Source organism: Phyllostomus hastatus, unplaced genomic scaffold (genome assembly GCF_019186645.2).
Source record: "Phyllostomus hastatus isolate PE091 unplaced genomic scaffold, TTU_PhHast_1.1 phas_contig_402, whole genome shotgun sequence".
Taxonomy (NCBI): domain Eukaryota; kingdom Metazoa; phylum Chordata; class Mammalia; order Chiroptera; family Phyllostomidae; genus Phyllostomus; species Phyllostomus hastatus.
This window is the reverse complement of record NW_025333873.1, coordinates 973,688-989,311: the sequence shown is the minus strand read 5'-3', so window position 1 is coordinate 989,311 and position 15,624 is coordinate 973,688. Positions and strand designations below refer to the sequence as shown.

Here is a 15,624-nt window from a genome sequence, read left to right as displayed (position 1 = left end):
GAGCATTGATTAGGGTTAAGGGAATGGCTACCCTTTTCGAGAAACAAATTTCAGAAAATCTCCATGCAGAAAACTGAATTTTCTTTTATAATCACTTCTACTACCAAAAGAAAACTCTGGGAGTTGTAAATAAAGCTAGGCACGCTTGAAAAATCATTGTTTCCACAGATACTATTCAGGAATTCCTCCTAATAATGCTCAGACTCTTAAGAGTTTGGGGTTTGTAAATAAAAGGTGGCCCTCTATAAGGAGTAAACAACCCCAAAGAAATTACATGGTGCATGTTAACTGCCTAGGTATCTACTTTGCCTACAAAACAGCCTGTTGTTTTCATTCGTCTTCACTGGGCCTCAGAAAGCTAGGACTTCAGGAAGCTAGGCCCTCGCCACCACCTGGTGACGCTGATGACGCGCGAGGTCTCACAGCTGCGGCACTTAGGCTGAGCTGTCCCCTTTAAGAAGCTGACTCACGTGGACGCTGTGTTGTGTGCTCTCAGCTGGGAAGGGGGTGGATCCTAAGTCTCTTCACATTGGACACCTCTGGAGAGGGGGCAGAGTCATACTCTTTGATTGGCTGTACGAGGTGTTGGGTCACGGGCGGGGCGGAGTGTTTGGAGCTCTCCCTGGGTCTGCTGCTTCTGGGAGGGGCGGACTGGGATACGACCAGGAGCTGGAGTAGAGGAAAGCAAGGTGAACCAAAAAGGGGCGGGGCCCAGCGAAAGGGGCAGGGTGCTGGCGGGGGCGGGGCCTAGAAATGAAAGACGTGGTGAGCCAACCGGGAAAACCGACCGCTCGAGGGGCGGAGCCACGCTGGGTGATTGACGCTGAGGCCCAACTAGGGAGAGGCGGGGCCAAGGCCGGGGCCTGACTAAATCTAGCGACTAGGGTGGCCGGGGGGTTTCATCCCAGCTGAGGAGGGAAGAGCCGCGGGCAGCTGCGAATCTCGCCTGCGAATCTCAAAGCCACTTGCGGTAAGACTGGCGGAGGCCGGGCTCGGAGACTACTAGGGAGTCCCCTAGGTCGGCGGCTTCGAAGTACTCGGGAATCGGTTCGAGGCGGGGGCCCAGCCAGGAAGTGCTTCTTCCTCGTCGCGTTCTCCCCGGGGTCCCAGAGCAGCTGCCCCCGGCCCTTTGGGGCGGGCCCCGGTGACGGGGGCTGCCAGCGGACGAGCTGGGCTGTTTCCTCTTTGTGAGGCCCCGGCGCAGCGGCCGCGTCGGCCCGCCCCCGCGGAGCAGCCGGGACGACCGGAGCGACCCGCCAGGGCCGAGAACCTTCAGCTCGGCGTCCGCGCCCTCCTGTCGCTGCCCCCGGTTTTGTCCAGTACCCCCTACCCTCCCGGCGCCGTCGCAGAGTCCCTGCAGGTCTCCGCCGAGGCCTTCCGCGCCTCCACCGCGGGCAGTTTGGCCCGCGACCCCCTCCCCCTCGGCTGCCCCGCCCCCACGGGCCGCGTCCCCGCCGCAGTGTCGGGGACGCGCCCCAGGCTCGGCGCCGCTGTGGTCGGCGGGAGGCCTGCCGCCTCGGCCGCCTCGCCGAGCCCCTGTCCCCGAAGTGAAGTCCGAATTCGACTCCGAGTTGTGGGGCCCTGGTTATGTCTCGATGCGGCCAGTCCGTGGAAAGGGCTACATCCCCGGCCGACTGACACTTGCCGCCACGGAGGGCGGTGTTTGCTTTTGTTTTCTTCCTCGTCGGATACACGTTCGCCGCCCAGCCCTCCTCCCCACTTGAACCCTGAACCGGGGGCGGGGGGGAGTCCCGGTTGTCGGGGCAGAGGGCGTGGTGCGATTGCTGGGCAGCTGCGGGGCATCTCGGGCCGCGGGGGCGCGGCGGGCTGGCCTAGACCCCCGGCAGCCGCCCGCTCAGCTGTTCCGGCTGGTGTTTGTTGTGTCCCAGGAGGCCCCGCCGCGGCGCGCCCCAGCCCCTCCCTATTGGCCTGCAGCGTCACGTGCCCGCAATCAGCTGGGGCCAGCTGGGGCTGCGGGGCGCGCGCCCCGCGCGGAGCGCCGGCCCGGCCCGGGCGGCTTCTGGCCGGACCGATACCGGGTCGGGGTCGCGTGGCGGCCCTGCGTGCTTCCTCCTCGCTGGTGGGAGGGAAGGCGAGCTCTTGCAACCCCTTTATTCTACATCCCTCTGTAGGTAGGTAGGTAGGACAATGAGTACTATGAACAGCAGGAGTTGGAAAACTGAACTACTACAAAGATAATGTTTAATCCTGACACCATCTATTAATCCTCCTCCCTCCAAGGGAGTCTGGAAAGTGTACAGCTCATTTATTTTTAAACTTTTTCTGTTTACAGAACCCTGTTGGTAATCTGAGGATTTTTATTCCAGGTCTCCTTGACACGTGGAAAACCTGAAGTAACCTCAGGCTAACCGTGTGTTTTTGGAAAATTAGATTCGTTGGTGAAGTAACTGGGGGGTGGGGAGAGTGGGTAAAAGGATATTGCCTAATTCTGCACGGCCACATATTCACTGTTGCAGCTGCTGTCCAATGCAGAGGAACCACAATGCATCAAGTATTCCCAGGGTTCATATTTGTGCCAGATGTGGAGTATCTTGGTGTATTCTTTTCCTATTTATTGCATACTTGTACTGTATTAGGTAAGAAGGAAGTTGCAGAGAATTTAGAATCGTTTCTCTCAAAACTTACTGTTTAGTAAAAAGTCATAGAAAAATGAAACTGAGTAACAATGCATCATTAAATATTAGTAACTTGTGTAATGAATGTTGTAAGAGTTCTAAAGTGGGAAAGAGAGGTGAAGTGAGGTGAAACTGCAAGCATTCTGAAGTGGATTGGTACTGATTAGACCTAGAAGGTGAAGAGGCTTTGGGTTGCTATTAGGCAGTGGCCTAGGAACAAAAAACAGGCCTGGAGCAGGTACAAAGAATAAGAAGGTGAAGCTTGTACAATTTGGCACATAGAATGTTTTCCACATATCCTGTTATCTTTAAGGGTAAGTACTGGAACACCAGGTAGAAAGTAGCTCCTTGGAAAGGACTGTGTTTACCTTTTTTAGAGGTTGTCCTCACCCAGCTCAGTACCCAATACAGGCCTATTGATGACTATTTTATGTTATGTTATGTTATGATATTTTTGTTGATTATCTCTAGGAACCATCGTACCTATAGGAGAGGGAGATGATGAATTGTACTGAAGTAAATTATTTAATTCTACACAGGGGAACTAAGTACATTATATTTTAACAACTTTTCTAAAAAGATTAGTAAAATTCATGTGGATTTTTCTAAAACAATATCTGGTTGGATCCTTGAGGACTTATCCCTAGACTTACTTGCCGTTTCTTTTGCTCTGCTTAAGTGATAAAAAAGAGAAAAACTTTTAGAAACAATAAAAAGGGGAAAGAAATAAGACCAAAATTAAGTCTAAAAGAAGAGCTTTAACTAGCTACCCACCTCCAAAAAGCCAGTCCATGAGACATGAAACTAGGCCTAATTATAATCATGAGTTGTGAAGATAGTCCTAAGTTTATCTGTGCCCAGAATATCATTGTGACTTTTAAAGTACCTGTTCAAGTTGATAGCAGTTTCTCTGGTAATCCTGTATAATAATGTATGGGTAATGTAGGAACTGACCTTGGCTATGATATGAACTTGCTACTTGACACCTAAATCAGGAAACCAGATAGTTAAGTTATACTCCAGTCTATCCAGTTTGAGGCTGTTTTGACTCACGGTATTGCAGCTGAACAGAGAAGAGATCTTGAATTTGGCTTGCCAAAAAACTGGGGAGATGACCAACTGGATCCTTTAGGTGACTCACTGAGTTACATGACTAGTCTTATTTTCTAGTGATGACTAAACAAAAAGTGTTATAGAAATACAGTAAACTTAAAAATATTTAACAAAAATAAAGGCATTATTTTAGGGTCAAGAACAAAAATATAAAAATTACTGTCAAATGAAGACCTGATACCACAACCAGCACATATTTGACATCGCAAAGGAAACTGGTCAGATATTGCAAAAGAATTAACAGAAAGCACAGCTTTCTCGTGTAACTGAAACTTGGCTTGGTGATTATTTTTACAAAAATTGGGAAATTGGTTTTATGGATAAAATTCAACTTACTCTGCTTTATAGGTTTTCAATAGAATTTAGTCACAAATCAGTATGAAAACATTAGATTTACCATTACCCTTAACATTACCATTAAATGTTAATTATAGTAATCAACCCAGCACTGTCAAAAGATCTTTCGGTTTTATTCCTTTCTTTGTTTTGGAGAGAGAAGAGACTGAAAACCAGAAATACAAGCATGCTTCCGCATGTTTCCATTTTAGCAGAACCACTTACAAAACAGCTTCTTCTGAGTGGCAGATTCCTAACCCTTTCTGTACTGGGCTCCTGCCCATTCAGTTCTCTGTAGGAGAGTCTTGTAACCTGCATTTGCCCACCACCATCTGGTGCTATGGAAAAGGCCCTCTCAGTTCTGGTGGTATGTGTTTTCTATGGTTCTCTAAGGAAATAGTTTTATCAACAAAGGGAAAGTCTTATCTGTGAAATAGGTATTTTCTGATCCCAGGGTCCTTAGAAATGCAAATCAGTACCTACTCTTCTCCTCCCTGATATTTTTAGGGCTGGCAAAGGCGCTGCCTTCTTCAGGGTATTCTACTTGTCAGGGTTGAATCCAAACTGGATTTTTAATTACAGTGAGGGCAAGTACCTATTTTAAGACCTAGAACTCTGACACTAAGAATTTGAGATGCTTCAGAAGATTTCTAATTTTCCTCTGCTTGTAATTTCTGTCACCTGGTCACTTAGCTTTGCAGTAATTAACAGGAGATGAAACTAGTTGTTATTTGTTTCATACCCTTTCTGAGCCTTGCTTTCTTCGTCTGCAATAGGAGAGGGAGGTTAGTTGGGGTCGGGAATGTTGAAGAAGATAGTCTGTTTTACTAGATTAACCTTTATGTGGTATTTACTGTGTGCCAGGCACTGTCCTGAGAGTGTATTATCTCCAATGCTCACAATTCAGGATGGATACTGCTATTTTTAGTTTACAGACAAAGAAGTTCACAAAGTTCACATAGCTTTTAAGGAACAGAGCTGAGATTTGAACTTGGGTAGCTCAACTCCAGAGTTCAAGTATTTGGTTGGCCAAAAAGTTCATTTGTTTTTTTTCCATAAGATGGCTCTAATAACGCTTGGTTGTTTTTAACTTTGTTAGAAACAATTTTGTTAGATTGTATTGTGACAGCCATCATATCAATATGCATTTAAAAAAAAACTTAATCAAAATTGGTGAATTTTTGTACAGCCATTTTTATATTGAAAAATAGAAGAAAATAAGCAACATTTTCCACACAGTATGCTTTATCATTTCAAGAAAGGTAAAAATGCAAAAAAAGATTTGTGCAGTGTATAGAGAATGTGTTGTGACCGAACGTGTCAAAAGTGGTTTGCAAAGTTCCTTGGTAATACTGACATTTTGACCAAATAATTCTGCGCTTTGGGAGATGTTTAGCAACACCCCTGGTCTCTACCCGACTAGAAGCCAATAGCAGAAGATAGCTGACATACTGGAAATATCTAAATCAATAAAGTTATTGGTGAAAATGAAAAAGTGTCTTCTATTCGGAAAAAAAATAGACTTTTGGCCAACCCAATATCTGAGCTATATTGTTTAAATCCTGGGAGTAAAGAGAGAATAAGGCAGAAGCTGGGTATATAGTACCTATTTTTATAGTCGATCTTAAGCATACTGAACTGATTACAGAAGGTTAAAGATTTTAGTTAGGAAAAACCATTAAAAAAAGGGAGGGGGATTAAGGTGACCTTCTTAAATACTTAAGTTAATCCTTGAACCTGAATACCAACCAAATTGACTGTTTTTCTAAGAAAGACTGCCTGCTTTCTAAATGAAAGGCTCTTCCAGATTTTTAAGCAGGGGTTGGTATACTTTCTGTCAATGGCTGGATATTGAATGTTGTAATCTTTCCAAGCCATAAGGTTTCAGTTGCAACTACTCAAACTCGGTCATTGTAGTGAGAGAGCAGCCAATTATAAATAAATGGATGTGGTTGTGTCTCAATAAAACTTTATTTAGGACAATGGAAATTGAATGTTACGTAATTTTTATGTGTCACAAAATATTCTTTTGATTTCCCCCCACCATTTAAAAGTATAAAATTCTTAGCTTGTGAGCAATACAAAAACAGGTAGTAAGTTGAATTTTGCCCAAAGGCCTTAGTTTGCTGACCTTTGCTAAGGAAAGTATTTAGCATTTTGCCAGAACAAGATACCATAATATTTGTTTGTACATGTGTGTATTAATACTAGCAATGAAAAAGTGGAATTTGCAGTGAAAACAATACTATTTATATTAGTATCAAAAAGTATACTTTGGTATAAGTCTAACAAAATGTGTACAGTATCTATAAGGAAAAATATAAAACTCTAATGAATAAAATCAAGAACTAAATATAATGGAGAGAGATTTCATACTCATGGATAGGAAGACTCAATGTTGTCAAGATGTCAGTTCTTCCTAATTTGATGTGTAGAATAAAGGCAATCCCAATCAAAATCTCAACAGCTCTCCTTGTGAATGTCAACAAACTGATTCTAAAGTTTCAGAGTAGCTGACACAGTATTGGAAGGAGAAGAATAAAGTCGGAAGACTGACACTACCTGACTTCTAGGAGTTCTATAAAGTGACAGTGATCAAGATAGTGTGGTATTGGCAAAAGAACAAATAGATCAGCTGACCAGAATAGAGAGCCCAGAAATAGACCCACATAAATATAGTCAATGGATCTTTGACAGAGAAGGCAATACAGTGGAGCAAAGATAGTTTTTTTACTAAATGGTGTGGAACAACTGTACATCCACATGTAAAAAAATTAACTTTAGACACAGACCCTACACCCCATTTACAAATTAACTCAAATTGGATCACAGGACTAAATATAAAATGAGAAACTTTAAGACAACATCAATGGCATGATCCAGGAAAAAAATAATAAGCTGGACCTCGCTAAAATTTAAATCTTCTCTATGAAAGACAATGCCGAGAGAATGAGAAGACAAGCCGCAGACTGGGAAGAAATATTTGCAAAGGACATATCCGATACAGAACTATCATCCAAAACATAAACTCCTAAAATTCAACAAGTAGAACTGGCTTAAAAAAAAATGAACCAAAGACCTTAACAGACATCTCGCCAAAGAAGACATACATGTGGCAAACATCTTGTGAAAAAAATGCTCCACTTCATATGTCATGGATATGTGAATTAAAACAATGAGATACCACTACATACCTATTAGTATGGTCAAAACCTAGAACACTGACAATACCAAATGCTGATGAGGATGTAGAACAATAGGAATTCTCATTGATTACTAGAAGGCTGTATGGTAGTTTATAACAAAATGTATGGTTTCTAACCATATGACCCACCAGTTGCACTTCTTGTTATTTACCCAAAGGAATTGAAAACATGTCCACACAAAAAACCTGCACATGGATGTTTTATTCATAATTTAATCATAGTTTTAGCATTATTTATAATTGCCAAAACTTGGACACAACCACAATGTCCTTCAGTAGTTGAATGGATAAATAAGCTGGTATATCAAAAGGCATGGAGGACCCTTAAAGGCATGTTATCAAGTGAAAGAAGGCAATCATAAGCTGCATACTGGATGTCTTGTGTGATTCCAACCAGGCAAAACTTGGGAGACTGTAAAAAAAGTCAGGCATTGCCAGGGGAAAGGTTGAATCGGCAGAGCACAAGGGATTTTTAAGCCAGTGAAAATACTCTTGTGATACCATAATGATGGTTATGTGTCATTACACATTTGTCCAAATCCATAGAACGTACAGTGACAGTGAACCCTAATGTTAACTGTGGACTTTGGGTGGTGATGATTTGTCAATAGAGGTTCATTAACTATAACAGATGAACCACTCTGGTGGGGGTTGTTGATAAAGAGGGAGGCTACACATGTGTGGGAGCAGGGAAAATACTGTGAATTTTTAAAAACTGAGTAAAAAGGTAGAGGTCCTAAAATGTGATTGCTTCACTAGAGCGCTATTACAATAGAAATTGAAAATTCTAGTTGCTGAATGTGTTATTTGTTGAAGGTAAAGGAAATTGAAAATAATTACTAAAATATGATCTGCATATCATTCTATGAATTTAACATATTTTCAGCGTGGCACCTCATGGTTTCAGTAATTTCAAATAAACTGATAATAGGCTCCCAGGTAAACAACCAAGTTTGGTACTTCTCTTCAAACTTTTAACGATTTTAATAACCCGGAACTAAGAAAAGCTAGTATTAAAGAAGTCTTATTTATAAAATTTTCTGGGAATGGTAATTATAAAAGCTCAGATTATTAAAGTACTGTTTTTTGCTTTAAAGTTGACAAGGAAAAGAATCTTAAAGCTCTAAATGTGATGAGTTTGGCCTTAACTTTGGTTATAAACTTATTAATGTTAGTGCCATTACCTGTATATAGTTATAGATACACCTGATGACCAGAAACCCAATTGTTTTCTGATTGCCCCTTTTTCTACTCTTACCAAGCTCATGTCCCACAATTCTTTTCTCAAATTACACATTACTCAGAATGTATATTGAACACTTAAGCTAAACCTTTTTCTCACCTCTCTACCTGTGCTTTTCATTATTCAGTTCCCAATACTGCGCATTCTTCCTATTTTTTCTGTACCAACCAAAAGAGAAGTGATACCATTCCTTTTCCTGCCTAAGCATGTTCACTTCCTTGGCTCACTGCTTCTAAAATAGTCTTAGCTTGCCTGTGCCTATTCATTTGTCAGCGAATGATCCTTTTGTTCAGCATCAGCTATTTTACATATTCAATACTGCAAAGCAGAGGCCGCGTATATAAGTGGTTCTCAATGACCCACCAAGTAGATAACTAACAATTTTTTAAAGAATTTATTTAATTATTTTTAGAGAGGGGAAAAGGGACCCGGCCCACAACCTGCATGTGCCCTGACCGGTAGTTGAACTAGCAGCCTTTTGGTTCGCAGGCCAGTGCTCAATCCACTGAGCCATTCCAAACAGGGCTAACAATTTTTTTAATCATAATGCATTTATTGTCCTTTTATGTTTGCTCCTAGGTTTTTAAAACTTCAGCGATAAAAATGGGAAGAATTTTCCTTGATCACATTGGTGGTACCCGTCTGTTCTCTTGTGCAAACTGCGACACAATTCTGACCAACCGCTCAGAACTCATCTCCACTCGATTCACAGGCGCCACTGGCAGAGCATTTCTTTTTAACAAGGTTTGTGGGAAAATCAGCTTCATTTCCTAAGTGGGTTGAGTGGTGGATATGTTTGACAGTAGTACCAGAATACTCCTCAGAGCTTAGAGATGCCAGGAAAACTCAGAATGAGAGTTGCAACCTATAGAATAATGGCCACTAGCTTGTCTTTGAGTGGACCTCAGGAAGGCATAACTAGAGTGTGATTTTTAATCTTGGAAGTCGAAAAACTTATGAGGGTGGTCCATTCAGTATACGACTCGAGTAGTGACTTCACAGACTATGGAAGGAAGGGGCTGAGACATCACCATGTCACTGTTTGTCTTTATGGGGGGATAACTGCATTAAGCTCTCATAACTCAATAATACAAGTGAATAAGGATCGTCTAACCAACTTCTCCAGCTCTAATTTATGCTCACCAAATCACCCCTCTGATTATGATTTAGTTAATTACATAGGTTTGCCAACTGGAAGAGTGTTTCCTAATTTACAATTAAATGTCTATTCTATCTGCATCTCTAATTTCTGGTTTGCTTTGAAATTGGTTGGTGTGATTTCTGTTCCAGGAGTCTAGTATATACTAGCAAAGTTGAATTTATTGGGTTGGCCAAAAAATCCATATGTTTTTTTTTCTGTAAAATAAAAGACACATTCTTCATTTTCACCATTAACCTTATTGATTTGAATATTTTCAGTATGTCACTTATCTCCCACATGGTCTGACATTGATTGTTGTCAGTTAATGTCTAAACTTGATCGCTATCAACTTCAACTGGTCTACCCAACTGTGGAGCATCGTCCAGCAAGAAATCTCCAGCACAAAACTTTGCAAACTACTTTTGACACATTTGAACAGTCACAGCACCTTCTCTATACACTGCACACATCTTTTTTTGTTTGTTTCAGTTGTGTTTTTACCTTCCTTAAGAAAATAAAACATAATATGCTGAGAATGTTGCATATTTCCTTCCATCTCCAGCATTAAAATGGCTACACAAAAATTCAGCATTTTAGATGTTTTTTTTTTAATGCACACTGATATGACAGCTGTCACAACACAATCTTAACAAAATTGTTTCAAATGAAGTCAAAGACAACTAGGCACTGCTATAGCCGTCTTATGGGAAAAAAAACTAAATGAACTTTTTGGCCAACCCAATAAAAGTGTTTTAGGCTAAGGAATAGAACTGATGCAAGGGTATTGTTCTTAGAAGGTCAGCTAAACTTCCCCAGTGGACAGCCCTCTGTACAATTTAGAAACAAGTTTCTCTCTCAAAGAATTGATAGTGTATAACCCTTGATCTTTATTTAGGTATTGGTCAGGAGTTGGTACACTGGCAGGCCAGCTTCCTGCTTTATTTAAGATAAAGTTTAATAGCACACAGCCATGCTCATTCATTTATATATTATCTATGGCTGCTTTTGTGCTGCAACAACTGTCTAATAGTTACAAGGAAGACCATACAGGCTTCAAAGCCAAAAATATTTACTGTCTTGTCCTTTACAGAAAAGTAAAGTACAGAGGATTGTTGGGTATTTGGAATCATTGAAAACTCTTCACAGATTTTTTTGAACCCACTTGAAAATGATGTATTGTGATGCATAGTCTATAGTAGGCTTATCTGGTCTGTTTGCATATAAAATGTATTTTTAGAAGCAAACTTTTTAATAGAATACCTGTTGTACACTAGGTCTTTTACATTGGTAGCCTTGTTTGCACACCAGGTGCAGTAACAATTGGATCCAACCCTACGTGTTATGTCTCCAAGTCAAGGACTCTTCACTACTACTCAGAAATGTCACTAGCATGTATAGTATGGCTTGGACCAATAACACTAAATGCGTGATCACATTACATGTTCAGTGTACTGCAGTTCCAGATGTTTACCTGTCCCAGCAGCTTCTAAAAATAGCTCTTGGAAAGGTTGCTGTGGGTTGGACTAAAGTAACTGCTATTTGCTTTTCTGAATTTGCTGATATTGCACCAGTCAAATATTGTGTACTTTCTGGCAATAATTGACTCTCCTCCGCAATTTTGTTTCCACATGTTCCTTAGGTAGTTAACCTGCAGTACAGTGAAGTTCAAGACCGGGTTATGCTCACTGGCCGCCACATGGTTCGAGATGTGAGCTGTAAAAACTGCAATAGCAAACTGGGATGGATCTATGAGTTTGCCACTGAAGACAGCCAGCGTTATAAGGAAGGCCGAGTGATCCTGGAACGTGCTCTAGTTCGGGAGAGTGAGGGTTTCGAGGAGCATGTACCATCTGATAACTCTTGAAGAAAAAGAGATAACTTCACCTTTTCCCAGGTCTCCTTCACTGAAAACAAAAATCTACTTACATACACTGTCACCTTAGCATCAGAGTCGGATTCATGAACTGCGGAACAAGAGGTTATGAGAATCTAAGATGGACCCTTTCTTTCTTTCTTTTTTTCTATTTTCCATCCAACAACAGTGTGTAGAGAGAATATTATGCAGATGCTGTTAATTTTTTCCCCCTACTTTTACATCTCAAGGCAGAATAGTCTATCTGCAGCTACATGGTGGGTGGACTCTGTGAGGAAAAAATCTGGGCAATTAGAGTGGCAGAGTGTTTTATGTAAATTTTGAAAGGAAAATGTGTCAAGAGCATGGTTTTTAAACTTATTTGGGCTTCATTTTAAAGAACTTTTTTTTAACCCAGTTATTTCACTTGATTTGCTAGCTTCAGAGAAGAGATCCGAATTTGTGACCAGTGCTAAAGGTTCAGTGTTAGCATGGCTTGTGCTGGCCGTTGTGCCATATTCTTGTTGGAGATGAACCATAGCACCAGAGCCCATTCTTCCTTGTCAGTCTTGACCCAGAGATGTCACCGTTCCTAGTTGTTTGTCACCATGTAATTGGTGTTGATTGGAAACTTTTCCTGAAATGGGGCAGAACTGCTTGGTTGTCCTTTCCATGTAACTTAAGCATAGTAATATAAATAAAGTCATAGTTGAATGTTTTTGGTCCTGTGTTACTTTTAAAAACCACCTTTTAAAAGAGCAGTGGATTTGATAAGTAATTTTCATAATACTGTTGCTTTTCATTTCGTTAAGCTGAATTGACTGTGTGTTAAGATACTACTTTGTTTAAATTAAAGCATACTGTTTGAATCTACAGTATTGTATTTAGAAAACAGTTGAACAGAATGCAGAATGTCAGTGTGCATTCATGCAGAAAGCATTTCACCTGTATCCGTTCTGAAAGAAGGGGGGAGGGATAAATGAAGCAGCCTATCTAAAAATACTGCTTTGCAAAGCATTTCAGCCTATCCTCAGTTTTGCTTTGATTTTTAATGAGTCGGTAAAGCCTAATAGTTTCATCAAAGGACTAGGTCTCATTAGCATTATTTTCTCAGCTCTTCCCTAAGAAATTCAGCGATTGAAATTAAAACTGTATTTGGTTCCTTCAAGTGGGAAGGGATCAAATTTGACTCAGGGTGTTACTTTGGCCCAAAATTTACATTATGAAGTATTAAAATGTAAATGTTTCTTTATCGAAACTGTTTCTAGATAGTCTATTATTTGTTTCTGGTGGAATAAATGACATTAAAATTGGCTAATTTGGACGGATGTTGGGGTGCTCAATTTCTAGGTGTTTGTCCAGAGAAGAAATTTGCCTCAATTAGCAAAATCTGTCATTGATACTAGAAGTAACTTAGTACAATTAAGATTAAGTTTCTCTTATTTGTCTTTGGGCTCTTGGTTAGAGGCATAGGGATCTGAATAAGTAGGCGTATAGTATTGCATTTGAAATAAGTGGACACGAATTCTGTCTTTCCTTCACGATGGACTAAGAAACAACATTCTTTCCCATTCACCTCCATACTGGCCTTTGAGTACATTCAGATTCCCAGTAGCATGCCTTACCTATAGTACTATGTGCACTTGCTGTCACAATAAAGTATATTTTGTCTTGCATTGTTGCAGTACTGCTTATTTTCCAGTGATCCTTATCTAGTAATTATCTTGTCTTAGTTTTGTCTATAATCACATACCTTGGAGTGGCTGTAGCTTGCTTCAGTGATGCCAGATGACAGTCTGGCTTAGTTAACTACCTTATTTACACCTGGAGATAATTGAATTTACCAGTATTAACTTCTCTGAGATGATTCTGCTTCAGATGCCGACGACTACAAATAAAATGTCCCATCACTAGGTTAGCTTGTAGGTCACTGAGGCAGGTACCGCAGAAAGCAATATGGAAGATCCAGTCAGACTGGATTCTTTACAGAAGAGCAGACACACTTGGTTGAGATGAGAAACCACTAATGACAATGATTTTGCTTTGGGAAAAGAAAATTAACCAAATACAGGTGAATATATTGCATAATAAGTGGGTTACAGAAGGGTATATAGATTAAGCTTTTTCCTGTGCCTGAAAACTTTAGGATCCTTTAGTTTTAGGTGACTGACTGTAAATTGTTTTGACCTTAATATAAATGCTCTTATTTAAAGGGACCTTGAGGTAAATATCTTGTGTTAAAAATTTGTTAGTAATTATACAGTGATTTAAGTTACAATTGTGAGTAGCAATTTTGAGAGTGGAGGGGAAAAATAGCAATAACCATGTGTGTTTTCTAAATTTATTCATAAAAGTCATATGGGATGTTTAAATGCAGAGGCTGGGCCCCAGTCCAGGCCTGAATCAGTTCAAAGGTAAATTTCTGATTGGGCAGGATTGGGAAACCACTGATTATAAAAATGATTTAGAGATATTTATGATGATTCATTTCCACACCAATTATAAAAATAACTCACAGTTTAAACAGATAACCACCAATTGCATGTCTGACCAGCTCCCCACCACGAGCTGTGTAACACCCAAACTCCTAGGGAAGGTGGGAACTGGGAACAGAACAAGATTAAAATGAACAGCTGTTTGGCCAGCATTTTGCACTAACATGAAAATGTGTTACAGAAATAAATCAGAACTGAGGAGACATTAGGGTGGATATCCATGCTAAATGGGGTGTGAAGTGCACGGCTTCTTTATTTTAAAATACTGGGATTTCCCAAACTGAAATGTATATTTGGGTGTAAAACATACATTCCAAAAGCACCACGAAAGGTTTTGTGATCCTGGGTGTCGCTACATGTTTAGGTTTTTAAAATCATCAGCAATTGGTCTGTTTGGGAGGTTTGTTAAACAGTGAATTATATCCCATTCCTTCCCCTAAGACTCAAGTGGTCTCTGAGGCAGAACCGAGAAATCCAAATTTAATTTATTTTTGAAAGATTGTATTTACTTATTTTTAGAGAGAGGGGAAGGGAGGGAAAGAGAAACATTCGGACCTGGCCCACAATTCCCCGACTGGGAATTGAGCTTGTGACTTTCCAGTTCAAAGGCTCAATCCACTGAGCTACACCAGCCAGGGCAATTTATTTTTCTTTTTCTTTTACCAAACTGCAGAAATAAACCTGTCTGCGGATACATTGAAACCATTATTCATAGGGTTACTCAAACCCTGTGTGTGGTTGTGGGGTGTTACCACCTGGTAAAAGTAGGTATTTGTCACAACAGGCCCGTAAGCTTGAGAGTATGAATAAGAAAATACTTAAAAATGGGTAAGTACAACAGGTTAACTTTTAAGGAAAGGGAAAAAGTCTCTGGGAAAGTTTCTAGAAAGATCAATAGACTTTAATGACCTGTCTTCAGTGCTGATTGTGATTTATTGGCTATGTGACTTCGGGAAGAGTGTGACTTAACCTCTGAAACTTAGTTTTCTCAAGTATGAATTATATAATTGAACCCTTAAATGATTCTTGTTAGAATATAGTGAAATATTTGGCCTAAAAACCTGTTAATTATAATGCAAATGTATGCATATGATAACTATAGTTAGTAACCCTGAATAACCCTTCACAATAATCTAATTTTGCTCTAAAGTAGAGAATGATCAAAATGCTTTGAAAGTTCTTTAAATTCTTCCTGGTCGTCTTGTGTGCTGCTAAACCTTTAAGCAAGTAGGACATGAAATTTGTTTACCAGGTGTTCCCCTTGAACTTTCGCCATCAGGAATCTTTCATAATCTGCTACATAGACACTGCACATTTTGTCAAAGCTCCTATTTTTCTTCTACCACAGAGCAGAAGGAAGAAATGTAAAAGGTTTACTGAATACAATCTTAATGTAAATTAAAAGCCTATTTTTTTCCCCGAGTCCTGCAAGAAATGCTCACTAGGATATTGATTGCTTTTCAAATCCAATTTTCTTTCTCTTATGTTTATCCCAGCCCATTTTACAGTACTGCTATAATAGTTCAGTTTTTAAAGAATCCTAAGGTTATGAGAGAAATGGTTTACATACCAAATCATCTCATTTTAATCCTCTGCCGGTTTC

At 40.3% G+C, this 15,624-nt stretch overlaps 1 protein-coding gene across 3 annotated transcripts; it reads left to right on the top strand.

The window, feature by feature from the left end:
* The first annotated feature begins 666 nt into the window (after positions 1 to 666).
* YPEL5 (yippee like 5) lies at positions 667 to 13,202 on the top strand. 3 transcript variants are annotated; one of them, XM_045844680.1, is made up of 3 exons: positions 667 to 689; positions 9,113 to 9,277; positions 11,314 to 13,202. In XM_045844680.1, exons 2-3 carry the CDS (start codon positions 9,137 to 9,139, stop codon positions 11,536 to 11,538), a joined length of 366 nt encoding a protein of 121 aa, XP_045700636.1. In that variant the 5' UTR covers positions 667 to 689; positions 9,113 to 9,136; the 3' UTR covers positions 11,539 to 13,202. The 3 variants fall into 3 exon arrangements, with proteins under 3 accessions (XP_045700636.1, XP_045700634.1, XP_045700635.1); XM_045844678.1 differs by lacking the exon at positions 667 to 689 and adding an exon at positions 818 to 970; XM_045844679.1 differs by lacking the exon at positions 667 to 689 and adding an exon at positions 1,986 to 2,132.
* The last annotated feature ends 2,422 nt before the right edge of the window (positions 13,203 to 15,624 follow it).

What these genes read in the sequence shown, in the direction of transcription:
- YPEL5 (XM_045844680.1), top strand. Translation starts at nt 9,137, where the DNA reads ATGGGAAGAATTTTCCTTGATCACATTGGTGGTACCCGTCTGTTCTCT. An exon ending in GAGCATTTCTTTTTAACAAG is followed by an intron (nt 9,278 to 11,313) that starts GTTTGTGGGAAA and finishes CATGTTCCTTAG; the next exon opens with GTAGTTAACCTGCAGTACAG.